The sequence below is a fragment of the Schistocerca nitens genome, chromosome 4, assembly GCF_023898315.1.
Source record: "Schistocerca nitens isolate TAMUIC-IGC-003100 chromosome 4, iqSchNite1.1, whole genome shotgun sequence".
Lineage (NCBI taxonomy): Eukaryota > Metazoa > Arthropoda > Insecta > Orthoptera > Acrididae > Schistocerca > Schistocerca nitens.
In genome coordinates, this window is record NC_064617.1 from 828,474,241 (window position 1) to 828,491,087 (window position 16,847).

The 16,847-nt window shown below is 40.6% G+C and overlaps 1 protein-coding gene across 1 annotated transcript in view; it reads left to right on the plus strand.

Moving 5' to 3' along the window:
- LOC126253253 (ATP-dependent DNA helicase 2 subunit 1) overlaps window positions 1–16,847 on the plus strand; it is a 130,026-nt gene that overhangs the window by 61,778 nt on the left and 51,401 nt on the right. The window contains exon 5 of the mRNA XM_049954457.1: window positions 4,059–4,276. Within this exon, the coding sequence (XP_049810414.1) occupies window positions 4,059–4,276 (218 nt within the window). The remainder of the gene's footprint in view (window positions 1–4,058; window positions 4,277–16,847) is intronic.

Sequence of the window (16,847 nt, forward strand, 5' to 3'; positions counted from 1 at the left end):
GCAAGAAGTTCCATCAGAAAACATTATAATGTCTACATTTTGTTAAAATGACAAATTCAAAGAGCTTTGTCATGTCATTGTTAGCTATTCTTGCAATAGATCTTCCTGTTGGCTAGACGTATTTCCTATTTGTGACTTCCAGCATAATCGATTTTTTATCACATAAAATGGTGTTTTTAGCTGGCAACAATAAGCATTTGATTTTACAGAAAAAGAAGCCCCTGATTTGACTGGCACCTAGACATTTTGCCTGTCAATGATAAGGTGTCTCTCTTCTGTAGATTGTCACCTTATTTAGTTTTCCTGAATTTGGCAGCTAAGCACGTGGTTGATATTTTGTTTACTGTTGTCCACTGAGGACTTTCACCAGTGATGCTAACCTCCATGGATGGCTGTATTGCTTAGTTTTCCTAAAATCATCTGCTAGGTGAGTGGCAGTTACATCTTTTTCTCCATGGATGGCTGTGTTGCTTAGTTTTCCTAAAATCATCTGCTAGGTGAGTGGCTGGTACATCTTTTTGGCAGTAGAGAATGGAGTGACCTTGTCCAGGAAATGGTGGTGGACCTCATTCTACAGGTTGAATATAATTTTTTGCAATTGACTGGTGTGAATAGAACTGTTTTAATGATTGATGTCTGGTGGCATAGTGTTCATCAAACACTCGTCTTCTCTCTCTGTAGTAGTGTACAACATGTCTGGGATGTTGACAGTGGAAATATGCCAACATGTTAACCTCCTTCCTCCAAAGGCCAGTTCCTCACAACACTTGGCAGAGGAGTTGGCTGGACACTGGATTATTGTAACATTTGTGGCATAAGTCCAAGTTAGCCAAGTCAGTTCTTTCTGGTACGTTCGACTGGTGGCAGAGATTGATGCTAAAGATTGATACACCTCTTCTTCAGCATTCTGTGTAACATCCTGCAAGGGGTCAACGTTCATGGTTGCTACCTCTCGCTTACTTGGTTCGACAGTTCTGGGTACCTTAGCAAACTATATTTTTTCTCTTACAACCTTTCATATGAGAGAGGCCGAGGTCATAGTGGTCTTCTGCAAGTACTATAGGGACCACATTCAGAAGTCAGTCATACTATTTTTGTTTGACTTTTTTCCATTGAATTTCCTCAGTGCAAACATTATAAATGTAAGAAATTTTGAGAGCATTACAGAAATGGCAAATACTAAATAACAAATACACTGCCTACCAAAAAAATCGAAGCACCCTGAAGTCACAGTCTGATGTCATTGTCACATACACACCATCAGTGGGTACATAAATGATTAAGAGTTGGAATTCTCTATGACTGGTAGGGCATCCAGAGGGCATTAGTGTTGTTCATGTTTAGTGTTGTTACCAGGTCTGGTAATTTATATAAAGATGTGAACAACATCAGATATTGATGATCACTGTGAAGGACATGGAGATGATGGGTATTCGTGTGAGACAGTGTTATCAGACCAGAAAGGGGCCTCATTGTGGGTCTTTATTTGGCCAGCTGGTCGAATCTTGCAGTGTCCTGTATTGTGTAGCATTTGGATGTGACAGAACAATATTGGACTGCATTGGAATGTAAGGGCAGGTATACTTGTTGTCAGAGTTCTGTTCAACCACATCTGACCACCACAAGGGAGGATCACCATATTGTGCCTGCTGTCCGAGAACAAGTAATGAACGCCCTACGACATTCTGCGTCATCCCGAAGCTTTTGGTCAAAGACTAGCAGCAGCTAGACTAGGTAATTACTGTCCCACGCATAAGTTCCATTAACATCACAACACAAACAGCTATGTTTGGAGTGATGATGTGTTAAGGAAATGTAGACTGTTGATGAATGGTGTCGCATTGTACTGAGCGGGGAGTTGCAATTCTGCACTATCACAGGTTACCATTGACAATGAGTTTGACTGTGACCTTGGGAGAGGTCCCACCCCTCCAATACTCTGGAGAGGCACAGCAGAGTTAATCCTGGCTTCATGCTGTGGGAAGCCATTGGGTATGACTTCGGGTCATAGCAGGTAGTGATTCACAGAACACTGATGCGACAATGGTATGTCATGGACATCTTGCATCCTCATGTGTTACTTCTCATGTGACAGTATTGAGGTGCCATTTTTCAGCAGGACAGAGTTTGTCCAAAAGTGGCACATGTCTCTGTGAACTATGTGCATGATGTTGAGGTACACCTGTGGCCAACAAGATCACCAGCTCTGTCCACGATAGGACATATGTGGGACCAGTTCAGGTGCCAACTCCTTCTGAGCCAGTATCCAGGATATCAAGGATCAGTTACAACCATTATGGGTCAGCTTGCCTCAAGAAAGGATATAACGGCTTTGACAGCTTCCCAACCAAATCAGTGTTTGCATCCAACCAGAGAAATTACTGAAATACCGTGTCAACATGTGAAGTTTTATTTAGTTTCTTCCGCTCCTTCTTGATGTTCACTTTTTTTCTCAGGCAATGTAACTGCTGGTCGTCGGGTTTGAATTGACAAACTCCAGCTTCCCAGTCAGCGATGCTAACTTCTGTACCACACCATGTGCAGCACAACTCACAGCTATGTGATAGGCACACTCATAGGTCATGTTAACAGTGAATGTAGGCAAGATGCAATACTTTTAGAAGTGGTCTACGTACTATGGCAGAAATTAAAAAGGCTCAGGTCAAATCCTGGCCTGTGATGAATGATACTTCATTGGGCAAATCTTCCCAGCAACAATAGATATAATTGGCTGGATATTACAGAAAATAATCAAATCAAGGAATTAATCCAAAATAAGCAAGGTGAGCATAGTATTGCAAGAGTGTGTCTTATTCCAGATATCTGCAGAAGATTGAATGTTGGTATATTAAAGATAATGTGAAAATTAGGACTCCATGCCATGAGAAGGAATGAAAATTGTGAGAGATGAAAAATAAATATTTCTAATGTCATGGTGATTGTGTTAGTTTAACACTTGACTAAAAAAAAGGGGGAGGGGGGTACATGCAGTTCATTAATACTAAATGGGGAACACTTCCTAATTTCTGCAATATTTTTTTTTTAATTTGGTCACAAATTTGCTTTCGGTTTCTTGTGGTCACCTAAGGATAGCATAAGAAACCAAAAGCCAGATTGTCACCAAATAAATATAATTTTGCAGAACATTAGAAAATGTTTCCTATTTAATACTGTTATCACGTTCTGCCAGGCACTGACGGAAAATTCGGTTAATGGGAGTTCATTGTTTGACTCCCGCAACATACTGTGCTTGTGCAATTGCTGCAGAATTTTTAGATATGTTGCTGTAATATAGCTTTCGATGCTTAGGGCTCTTTGAATCAAAATAGGGAAAAAAATGGCTGGATGAAATGAGAATTTTTGTTGATTATGTTGAAGGCAATTTTGATACCTTGGGAAGGAACTAGCAGTACGTTAGAATGAAAATGGTATGTCAGTAGTGAAATATGTGCAGACAGAATAAGATAATAGAGGTCATAGGAGCTTCAATGCAATTTAGTATACTTCATTCTCGAGTACTGTAAGTTCTGTAGATATAGGTTATGACTTCTTTGTTTCCGGTGGACTATTAAGTTTCATAACTGTAATTATTGTGCTCTTGTGAATTAATATTGTTGTAAATGGTAGTGCAAATCTTTTGATAGTATATGTGGTATTAAAGCAAATACAGCTCGTATCTCACTTTGTGTGCAACAGTGTACTGAATATAGTCAGCTCTTAGTTTGATCTTTTCTTAACTACTCTGATAGTGCTCAAAATCTGAAATGAAGGATGTAGTGCAGTGGCTAACACATTGGACTCATATTCAAGAGGAGTGGGCTCATAATCCTCATCTGGGCATCCTGATTTATGTTTCCTCTAAGGCTATGTCTGATTTTCTTCCTCATCCTTGCCTCATCTGAGATTGAATTGCAGCTGCACAACCACATCAAAGCAGAATATAAAAATGTAACTTTCCTGCCTTCAAAACCTTAAAATGTACTGAAACCAGTTTCACATTTAGGGGAATTCTTTGAGCATTTTGGATATACTATTAAGTTTTGCTTTTTTATTTGTAGGCATTGTATGAGAAAGATGCAGATGAATTTGGAGTAGAATGGAGTTTCTTGCAGAAAGAACTAATTCTTTCTGATTTGAAAAATCGTACTATGATTAGGAGTCATACCATGCGTGCCTACGCAACATTACGATTCAAACTGAAGCCTAAAGATGCGACAGAAGCACAAAAAGATGAAAATGATCTGGAATTTGCTGTTCGCCTCTTTCATCTCATGAGGTAAGTTAACTAACTTGCACTTCTTGCTAGTATTCCATACATGAGTAATGCCAGTTGCAAATCTAATGTAAAAAGTACATCATTGTACTAATGAGTATATAAAATCGCTCACCTCACACTTAACCCTCGTTCAGCATGGCTGTGAAGCACTGAAAGTTTGCCACCATATTGGTCAGCACTGACATAATAGTGGGAATCTCTCTCTCTGTACATCTCCGTATGGTGTGTGGCAAAATGAGCCATGTAACACTGCTAGTCATTCCCTTTCATGTCCCACTCACAAATGGAGTGAGAGATAAATGACAGCCTGTATTCCTCTGCACAAGCCCTGATTTATCTTGTCTTTGCAGTCCTTAAGCAAAATATATGTTGGTGGCAGCAGTATCGTTTTGCAGGCTGTAACAAATGCCATTTCTCTAAACTTTCTCAGTAGTAGTTTATGAAAAGGATGTCTTCTCTCCTCCAGAATTTTGCTTGTCGAGCAAACCTACCAGTCTATTTGAAAACTACAAAATTCATTTTTTCCCTTCTCATCATTATTAATTTACATTTTTCCAAGGTTTGTCATTTCCGTGTAGCAGTGTTGCTGCTAAAGACTGCTACACTTAACACTCCATTATCCAATGTGTATTTGCTGAAATTGTATAGATAATCAGAGAAGATAAAATAGTATGTATGCAGCAGAACACAATTTCAGATCACATCTAAATATTAAATACAGAAGAGACTTTTTGGAAGGTTTAATTGTATACATGGTGTTGTCCCAGTATTTGTAGTGAATGTGTTACACATCATTCATTTGTGGGTGAATATGATGGTCGAAGTAGAGGGGATATAAAATGAAGACTGGCAATGGCAAGGAAAGTGTTACTGAAGAAGAGAAATTTGTTAACATCAAGTATAGATTTAAGTGTCAGGAAGTTGTTTCTGAAACAAGAAGAGAATAGAAGCTTTCAAAATGTGGTGCTACAGAAGAATGTTGAAGATTAGATGGGTAGATCACATAACTAATGAGGAGGTATTGAATAGAAATGGAGAGAAGAGAAATTTGTGGCACATCTTGACTAGAAGAAGGGATCGGTTGGTTGGGCATATTCTGAGGCATCAAGGGATCACCAATTTAGTATTGGAGGGCAGTGTGGAGGGTAAAAATCGTAGAGGGAGACCAGGAGATGAATACACTAAACAGATTCAGAAGGATGTAGGTTGCAGTAAGTACTGGGAGATGAAGAAGCTTGCACAGGATAGAGTAGCGTGGAGAGCTGCATCAAACCAATCTCTGGACTGAAGATCACAACAACAACATGTAAGTAACATTATTATTTTGGAAAGATTCATTGTTTTTTATTGTTTAGATTTAGAGAAACAGCATATTACTGTTCTGATTTGAGTTACTACATTATTTCCCTTTTTAAGGAAAAAATAAATAAAACACACTATTTACCACTTATTCAAGACGATAATCTGTGAAGACATGTTCTAACAAGTTCCTACAGCAACAACAAAAGCCGACATGACTCTGATACTGTTGAGTTAGTAAATTCTATTTGTAATGGGTGCTTTCATAATAGTTCTGACAATCCTGAGAAAGAATGGCTTAAACTTGATATTTATGATTCTCTTTGGCTTTCTTAATAATCGATTTTTCTGTATATAATTTCAAGACATCTGAGAATTTGTTGCCATTCTTCATTGGGAACTCATTTATAGCCTAGATCTTAAAAACGTCCAGATGAAACTGTACCGATCTCAGATCTTTAACAGTAAGTTTTTTAAAGCTCTTTCACATATGTTTTGCACCATAGTTAGTTAAATAGAAGTCATGTAAGTTATAAACTTCACAAAAAATTCCTTGCCTCTTTCGCTCTACATCTACATACATACTCCACAAATTACCCAACGGTGCATGGTGAAGGGTACCTTGTACCAGTACTAGCTGTTCCCTTCTCTTTTCTGCTTTCAAGGAGTGAGGGACAAATGACTGCATATGTGGCTCTATATGGGCCCTAATTTCTCTTATCTTGTTCTTACTTGAAGTGTACATTGGTAGACCCATTCTGCAGTCAGCCACAAATGCTGATTCTCCAAATTTTTCAGTATTGTTTCTCAAAAAGAACATCATCTTTCCTCCAGTGATTCCCATTTGAGTTCACAAAGCGTATCTATAATATTCGCATGTTTATCAAATGTATCAGTAAAAAATCTAGCAGCATGCCTCTGAATTGATTTGATGTCTTCCCTAAATCCAATCTGGTGGGGATTTCAAGCACTCCAACAGTACTCAGGAATGAGTTGTACTAGTATTTTATACACAGTTTCCTTTATAGGAGAGCTAAACTTTCCTAAAATTCTCCCAATAAACTGAAGTGTATCTTTCACATTCCTTGCTACTGACCTTATGTGGTCATTGCATTTCATTTTTCTTTGCAACATTACACCTGGATACTTAATCGACATGACTGGGTCAGACAACACACCACAAATACTGTATTCGAACATTACAGGGTTGTTTCTCCTTCTTACCTGCATTAACTTACATTTTGGAACAAGCTGCCATTTGTCACACCAAATAGAAATAACTAGGAATATTAATTAGGAATTGTACCTTTATGTCCTATAAGCTTACACTCCATTGAATAGTGTATTGAGTCATATTCCATCTGAATAGTGATCTGAGTCACTTCCCATCTAAATATGACTTTTGAAAAATTTGGCATATTCAATACCCAGAATGAGATTTTCACTCTGCAGCGGAGTGTGCGCTGATATGAAACTTCCTGGCAGATTAAAACTGTGTGCCCGACCGAGACTCGAACTCGGGACCTTTGCCTTTCGCGGGCAAGTGCTCTACCAACTGAGCCACCGAAGCACGACTCACGCCCGGTACTCACAGCTTTACTTCTGCCAGTACCTCGTCTCCTACCTTCCAAACTTTACAGAAGCTCTCCTGCGAACCTTGCAGAACTAGCACTCCTGAAAGAAAGGATATTGCGGAGACATGGCTTAGCCACAGCCTGGGGGATGTTTCCAGAATGAGATTTTCACTCTGCAGCGGAGTGTGCGCTGATATGAAACTTCCTGGCAGATTAAAACTGTGTGCCCGACCGAGACTCGAACTCGGGACCTTTGCCTTTCGCGGGCAAGTGCTCTACCAACTGAGCTACCGAAGCACGACTCACGCCCGGTACTCACAGCTTTACTTCTGCCAGTACCTCGTCTCCTACCTTCCAAACTTTACAGAAGCTCTCCTGCGAACCTTGCAGAACTAGCACTCCTGAAAGCACATTCTGGAAACATCCCCCAGGCTGTGGCTAAGCCATGTCTCCGCAATATCCTTTCTTTCAGGAGTGCTAGTTCTGCAAGGTTCGCAGGAGAGCTTCTGTAAAGTTTGGAAGGTAGGAGACGAGGTACTGGCAGAAGTAAAGCTGTGAGTACCGGGCGTGAGTCGTGCTTCGGTAGCTCAGTTGGTAGAGCACTTGCCCGCGAAAGGCAAAGGTCCCGAGTTCGAGTCTCGGTCGGGCACACAGTTTTAATCTGCCAGGAAGTTTCATATTCAATACCCTTCTATCACCATTGTATCAATTACTAATAATAGAAGAGCATTTGATACTGTCACTTTTCTATCCTGAGATGTGCAAACCTCAGAATATAGAATGACTTGAAGAGGATTTTCCATAAACTTTCTGGACAGGATGTTAATGACACATGAGGTAAGCTATGTTGAAACCAATTCTCGTTGAGTGTCTCAGAACCAGAAGCACACTGCGTCATGGCTTTATAAAATGTACATTGTCAAGTTAGAAACAACCAACTTCGTTTTCTTCCATTCTCTGTGCCACACCATATGCCACCACTAAGGTTCTCAGCTCTCTAACTGCAACACGTTTTCCACTTGTTAAAGTTAAAAGTGGTTTAGTTTAGGGTGGAACAATCTCCACATTGAAGTTTTCTTTGTAGACTCCATAAGGCTGTTGTTTGGATTTTACAGAGTGCTCACTGAACAACTTAGAGGGGCATTTCCTGCAGTAGTGTGATGGCATTTTTGGAACACTGTCCAGGAATTCTTTTGTGTAGATATTCCCGTACTTTTCTTTTGTTTGGTTTATTTGAGAACTTGAAGCTTCTGAATGAGGACTCAGCCTATCCAAGGAATGAATGTCAGTGAGTCCATTCTTTGATCTCAGGGGCATTCAGAAACATATTTTTTATGAAGTCTTGTTTCCTCATTTCATTTCATTTCTCAAATATCAATTGTCAAGTGATCTTTCACAGAACCATTTGTCAAGTGACCTTTTACAGAACCCAAAGACATTCTGGTCATATGTAAAGGCCGTTTGTGGCACCAGAGTTAGTGTCCAGTCCCTAGTTAATGAGACAGGAACTGAAATTGAAGGTAGCAAAGAAAAATTTGAATGCTTAACTCCCTTTTTAAATGTTCCTTTACAATGGGAAACCTAGGAGAATTACCCCAACGTAATACTCATACCACTGAAAAGATGAATGAAGTAAGTATTAGTGTCAGTGGTGTTGAAAAACAGCTGAAATAATTAAAATTGAACAAACTTCCAGAGCGTGATGGAATACCTGTCAGATTCTATACTGATTTTGCAGGTGAGTTAGGCCCTCTTCTAACTCTAATCTATTGTAGATCCCTTGAACAAAAAACCATGCCTAGTTCTTGGAAAAAAATACAGGCCACACCTTAAATGCCCTCTAAACCCGCTGGGCAGAACAGGTAACTAGGATTGAGGAAAGGGCCAAATAAGGTTGGGGTCAGTTTCACCTTCTAATTGTAATTTATTGTAATTTAATAACACATTTACAACCAAAGTGGCACATACCCGAACCTTTACCAAATGCAACTCTTTCACAGCTGAAGGCCTCCAAACAAGAAATCTTAAAAATCAACAAGATAAAAATGCAGTGAAAATAGCAAATAAAATAATTAAAAAACATATATCACAACTAGGTGGAAAGCCTCAAGGCAAAGTAGATAGAACAAACATATGCAAGGTGCAATACAAATGGCTGAAGGCCACAATTAAGTTTCAAAATTTTAAAATATATTACCATAATCTTTTAAAGGCAGAAGGGCGCAGTGTTTAAGCTTGAAAGATAATTTTAAAAATAAGGTTGCTCTCGTTCACTTAGGTGAGACAGGTTGTGAGCCCACCTACACTTGATCCGTCGGAACCCAACCAGGGGACAGCCACGGACTGACCGACACAACTTGCTTGCCATCAATCAGTACACGAGAACCCAAACACAAAAGGTTACGCACGTGATAATCCACAATTAAGTATGTATTAGCTGTCAAAATTACACACCAAGTTGGACAGCGACAACAGGTGAGGAAAGGACACTGCCTGAAATAAGGCTAGTGGCCAGGGCAGGTAACTGAAACACTAACGGCCACAAGGCAGAAAATTCCACTGGTACACTTGAATTTGAAATACGGGAATATAGTTAACTTCACCCAAAAAGAACACTGCATGAATTTACATCAGTGACCAGGGAAGGTAACCAGAACACTAACGGCCACTAGACAGAAAATTCCGCTGGTGCACTCAAAATGTAGTCAACAAATATAGTTAATTGTAGTGCATGCTGGCTAAATTTCAGCAATAGAAACACTCGGTGTTGCTCACAGGAAAACCTCTTCAACAGCAAACCACCGAAATGAACCACCAGAACATGAACGGACATGACTTGGGTAGTTGAAACCACTACTCAACTTTGACATCGTGGGTCGGTGAACCACGAAGCTAGTAGTGATTGGACAGCTCCACACATGCTCTGACACTGCTCAGGGACTGCCTGCAGACCCAGCCAACTGCACCACGTGGAGATAACTTCCCTGGTCCGCAGCAACCAACCGACTCCCCTCAGAATGCCGAGAACATGAAAATAATCATCAGTGGACATAACGCCAACTACACACACAACCTGACAAACACTTGCACGAAGACCTCAATGATACACAGCAGTAACTAAGCACACACAAAGACAAATTGGGAGTCAATGCACACACGCACAGCCGACTCATGAACGATTGGCGAGCCAAAACGCATCGTCCAGCAGGACAACCGACCGACAAACCACCAATACCGTGGCCTGGCTCAAGTGATGCATGGCAGCAATGGTTGGGCGAGCCAAGTTGATGCAGGTCTCACTTCTCCAACCCAACTGCACTAGTGCCACATTGCAACTCCCCGACTGGAAGGTCCGGACTGTGCTCCAGATGCGTTCCAACTGACTGGCAGCCCGAACTCGCGACCCACACTGGCTTATGACAGACAACGACCGGGAAGTAATAGCAGTCAAGCAAAGATACTACGAGAGGGGATATATCGATAAGCACTGCTAATGCCGCTACAGTCACACAAAGCAGCAACTCAGTGACAGCAGTAACTTAAATTAACGTAGTGAGGTGGAAGTACGTCAAAAATAGGGTGTAAAATACATGATGGCGGGAATACGAGCCACGCACGGATCAACACCTGTCCAAAAGAAGGGTAGTGAAAGTGATACACGTAACTACCGTCCAATATCCTTGACATTGATTTGTTGTAGATTCTTAGAACATATTCTGAGCTCAAACATAATGAGTTGTCATGAAAGGAATCGCCTCATCAATACCAATCAGCGTGGATTTCAAAAACATCAATCATGTGAAACCTAAATGCACTTTTCTCACTTTGGATCAAGGCCATCAGGTAGGTGCTGTATTTCTTGTTTTTGTAAAAGCATCTGACTCGGTACCACACCAACACGTATTGTCAAAAGTACAATCATATGGGGTATCAAGTGAAATCAGTGACTGGACCGAAGGCTTTTTGTTAGAGAGGGTGTAGCATGTTATCTTGGATGGAGAGTAATTGTCAGATGTAGAAGTAACTTTGGGTGTACCCTAGGGAAGAGTGTTGGCACCCTTGCTGTTCATGTTGTATATTAATGACCTTGCAGACAGTATTAATAGTAAAATAGGCTTCTTGCAGATGATGCAGTTACCTATAGTGAAGTACTATCTGAAAGAAGCAGCATAAATATTCAGTGAGATATTGATAAGATTTCAAAGTGGTGCAGAGATTGGCAGCTTGCTTTAAATGTTCAGAAATGCACTTCACAAAACGAAAAAACATAGTATTCTATGACTATAATATCAATGAGTCACTGCTAGAATTGGTCAACTCGTGCAATACAAATACCTGGCTGTAACACTTTATAGGGATATGAAATGGAGTGATCACATAGGTTCAGTCATGGGTAAAGCAGGTGGTAGACTTCAGTTTACTGATAGAATACTGGGGAAATACCATCAATCTACAAAGGAGATTCCAGTGGGACTTATCCTCTGCCACACACCTCACAGTGTTTTGCAGAGTATAGCTGTAGATGTGGATGATAAACCACAGTACCCTTTCTCCTGAATTCACCATTGATCTTCCCAGGATGTTTGGTTGTATAATGTCAACAATCCTGATAACTTAAATTTTCCTCTGATCCTATGATGTCATTTTCCAGAATGTCAGTTGCTACCTGCTGTCATCAGCAGAAAATTCATGACACTTTCTTTGAGTGAGTTTCTGACACATCTTCAGTGTACATGTGAAATCCAATTTTCTTGGGTCCCCAGATTGTAATGGATAATTTTGTCGCACTGCTTTTTAGTATACAGTTGCCAGTTGTGTAGCAATATAAGTCAATGAAATTTTCAGTAACATCTGTAAAACAATAATCATCACATGGCAGTTTGAACAGAGTCTCTGAACATCACTAGCTTCAAAGCCATAATGGACCTCTAATGGGTCACATAAAAAAGATTAATTTTTATCTCCTCCAAACACTGTAAAACTTCTGTACACTAAGTGGTGTTTCTTTATATCCTTGTATATAAACTCACTTTTCCATGAGTTCTCAGCAGGTTATTGGCATATTTCTCATAGTCTTTTGGTCTTCATTTTCAAGTCACCACTAAGTTATCGTAAAATGCTTGGCATTAACTTTCACTATCCTTACTTTTTCCATCTTCCTGTGAGTTTTCATAATTATTTGGTAAAATTTCAATATCATCATTTAGCATTGAGTGTACAGATAACTTGTACAAACGGTGACTGCAGTATTGTTGAGACTTCATTTCTGTCGGTCCCATTGAGAAGTAGAAGCTCCAAAGATGTGTAATGAGGTATGCATTAACAAAAAAGAAACGATATCATAGAATATTAATCTGTCTACTGCGTCAACAACAAATAATCACTATAGCGCTATTCATGCTTATGCCATCTAAAATTAATCAAGTCAGTTTGAAAGAAAGCTGCTTTTCTTTGAAAAGCTTCTGTGTCCTCATTACCCTAATTAGCTGCTGCTTATCTGCTTTTCTTAACTTATACACTTCTGACCATTAACAGTGCAGCTTCAAGAACGATAGCAAATAACTGAATTTTACTTATTGTGCTTACATAGTACAATAAGGAGAATACATTACTATATACGTTGGTGATTTTGTTGTATATAAGGTACAAAATTTAGTACACAGACCTGCCACTTCCAGCAAGAACAATGACTAACTCATCTGAACTTGGATGGCAGCTACAGGTACATCTGTGTCAAAATTCATCTACACAGTGTCTGGGGAATGGTGACATACTAGTCTGTCAGCAGTCTGTCATATACCCTCTGCTTCGAGGTAGTGCAAGAAAGCAAGAGCGACATGCGGCCTTGCTTATCTTCTTGAAGGATAACATCATGGAGACCTCGAAGATAGGGCGAAGCCATCAGTCTTAACATATCAGGCCTGCTATCTTAAATTACCTGCTTTGTGAATCAAAAATAAGATTATGATGATGGTGAATGCAATGTGGCAACATTTCTTCTCTTTGGAGACTCCACACATGAATAGCTCTAGCGTGATGATGTATAAGGAACCAGGACTCATCTTAAAAGACTATGTGGTGCCATTCCTCTGTCAAGTGTTGTTGTTGGTTGCACCACTGTTGGTGTACACTGTGCTGCTGTCAAGCAAAGCCACACACAATAGTCACTATGCTGACATTGTGTGTTGCTTCAGATGTCATCGCACAGTCTGTAAGTATACTTGTCTAAAGAAGTTTATTTCCTGACTCTGTGTTGCTTGACTATATGATCCTGTACTGGTGAGCAAACAATGGCTTTTCTCTTGGGCACAGTAACATTGGCCTGCTGAGATCCTGCATCATGTTAAGGATGGCCCTCCTAAACCCATTGATTCCATATTCGCATGATGGTCGTTGGATCCCAACCAACACAAGCAGCAGTATCATAAACAGTAAAACCACAGTTACGATAGACCACGGTCCTATGACTGTCAAATGCTGTCACATGCCAATTTGGAATTTGTTGCATGCCATCATCATGATGTTGCAGTTTTAATGGGTGGCAGCATATTTACTTGATTACAATGATAATTTTTAAACAAAATATTACAATACAGTCCTTGTGAGTTCACTTCATACTTTTATCAAAAATGCGTTTGGTAGGTGCCTAGCTCTGACGTCATCTGAGGCAGAATGTATGCCGGTGTTTGACTGATGTGGATATATTTATAGCTTGGTGCAAAGTGTCTCTTCGCTGCCTTCCTGGCTGTATTTGTATATGGGCTCAGTGGACTGCCAAAAGGAACATCTGCTATCAGCAGCCATAGGCAGAATTTGCAGCATCTAAATTGCCCCCGTCTCGGATTTGTATTAATTAATATCTCTGTTGTGTAATAATTTACAATCTTCATAATTTTTGTATAACTGAAGTTAAGTTTAACAATGGAAAATCCAGGATGGGAAGTAACAGTATTGAAACGGATAGGTGCTGCTGACCATACAGCACCTTCATTACTCTGTAAATCACTGATTTTGACCAAAATACTGCACCAATCTAGTTGAGACTTGTAACTTCTGCTTGTGACATACATTTGAACATTCTAAACAATTTTCTATTTTCTAGCTTCATTATTGAGCACCACTTAATTTTTCTCAAAATAATGTATTTAACAAAACTTATTCATCTGATCATTGTGAGATTTAACAATTTTAACATTAATATATTGAAGGATACACTGACAAAGTTTGGAAAAGCTGTTTCAATTTTTTTTCTTAATTTGACTCTTAGATTACGACGCAATACTTTGTGTGCAATGCACAGGCATGTTATGATAACGTGGCACTAGTAGTAGGGAACTGGGGTAAGTCCCAGCTTACTCACTTGCATCTGTATCTTTCACAATGATACAGCACTTGTTTTGCCACGGCACTTCAAACTGAACAGCGAGCACTAAGCCGCACCCTTTTAGTACAAAGAGGCTTTCCCATGAGTGATGCTAACTCAATGGAACAAAGATGCATAAGGGTAGTTTCAATCTATCCAGAGTACCTTACATCATGCAGTTTTACAATGAACACAGCAACCTGACATGTACCTAACAAAGCTTTTCAGCACCAGAATCTAGATATACAGGTAAGATATAGGTGTTTGTTTTTTCCATTTGCTGTTTGAGACTGGAATAGTAGAGAATTATTGTGAAGGTGGTTTGATGAACCCTCTGCCATGCATTTAAGTGTGGTTTGTGGAGTATCGATGTAGATGTAGATACTGCATTCAGGGAGTGAAAGATCCCTAGAGGTATCACTTGGAAGAGAAACAGTGACCTCGCCCCAGGGACCAACAATTGTAGAATCAGAACTGCCATCCATACTGCAGAGGGGAGGGGGTCATCGGCTAAACACCAGGCTGGTTTGAGCCAGTTTACAGACACTGCTTCTTCCCATTAAATAGAATTTCCTGCTGTCTACTGAGGACTCTGTGCAGGCCAGAGTAGGGGGGTTGGAGTGTGGCTTAACTGACTCATCACATAGCATAATGTAGTGTCACTGTTTGAGGTCTTTATATAGGAATACGCGAGGAATGGTATGATCTCTTGGAGGGAGGAGAGAGTGTATGTATTTTAGAAATGCATTCATGCGTTCGTTTAACAGTTCTGGAAGTTTATCTGTGGTTAGAATTGGCGCTGGCTCAACAAACTGAGTGAGTAGGACAAGGACTTCGCTGTATAAGACTCTGTTAATGAGGCTTGGAGGTCATCTTTACATGCTGTGTGCATCCTAAGTAGAACCCACGGAAATGTGGAGGGCCGAGAGCCACCTTGGCACATAAGTGCCGCCTTCAGAGTGCAATGACATCTATCCAGTATGCCTTTACTCTTGGGATGATATGCTGTCATGTGGAATTTCTCCACCCCACAGAGCAGGCAGAAGAACAATGCTGACTCGAAGAGTGGGACGGCGTCAGCTGATATCAGAGAGGGGAACGGCTTCAACCCACTGTGTTGTATAATCAGTAGTAGACAGTACATAACGGAAGCAGTTCGGTAGGTGTAGAGGGCTGATGATGTCGATGTGGAGGTGTTGTAACCTGTCCTTCGGTGTGCCAAATGTTTTGAGGGATGGCTGGGCATGTCTGCCAACTTTGCTCCTTTTACATGGTTCTCATGCATGTGTCCACTCCCTGCAGTCATTTGAATCCCTGACCAGACGAAGTGTTTCAGTGATGGTAGTTGTAGCCTTAATCCCTGAATGGGTGAGGCCATGAAGGGCGTTGAAAAGTGCACGACGGAGGGAGTTGGGGACGGCCGGGTGGAGTGTACCTGTGGAAGTGCCGCCGAAGATAAGTGTTGTGGAGCCTGGGAGGAGGTATTGCTTGAACATTGGAGTACAATTCAATTCCTGAAGCATTTGCGACAACTCTGAATCATTCACGTGTATGTTGGGAAGCTCATCCATATTGATGGGGGAGGTTATAGATTTCACACAAGAGAGCTAGTCCGCAGCGATATTGTCTGCACCTCGTATACGCCACAAATTGGGGGACTATTGACAGATGAAGTTCGTGTAGTGTAGGCATCGTGCAGATACATCTTTGCTTGGGTTTCGTATTGCATCTGCTAGGGGACTGTGATCTGTGTTGATGGTGAACTCACAGCCCTCAATGTTATCACAAAAACCAGCATACCACTTCGTAGACTGTCATTAATTTGCAGTCAAATGTGAAGCATTTGTGCTGAGAGGCTGTCAGTTTCTTGGAAAAAAATTTCAAAGGCTCTGTTGTATTGCCCAAGTATTGCTGTAACACTGCACCTATTCACGAATCACTCGCGCCGTAATGGAAATATGAGTGTCTGCAACAGGAGGTGTCAAAGTTCCAGTGCAGGAAAGAGCTCATTTCAGTGTGTTGAAAGCCTGATGTATGTTTTCCAGAGCGGAGCCAAAACACCAGGTCACTAATAGGGTAGTCTTGAAGGTAGGTGATTAGGTACACAAAACAAGAATTGTTGTCCACTATACCATGCAAGTTGAATAAATTCTCGAAGATAGAAACCCAAGTGCATTGAGAGTGGAGGCAACTTTGACACTTTGCTCCTAAGTGTATGGTATGAGTAAGCAGGCAAATGCAGGAGGTTGGTGGGCTTGCGTTGAGAGGCGAAATCTTGATTGAGTACAGCAGGTTGTCCAGTGGGGTCGTCGCCTTTGGCCATCGTGGTGTAGTG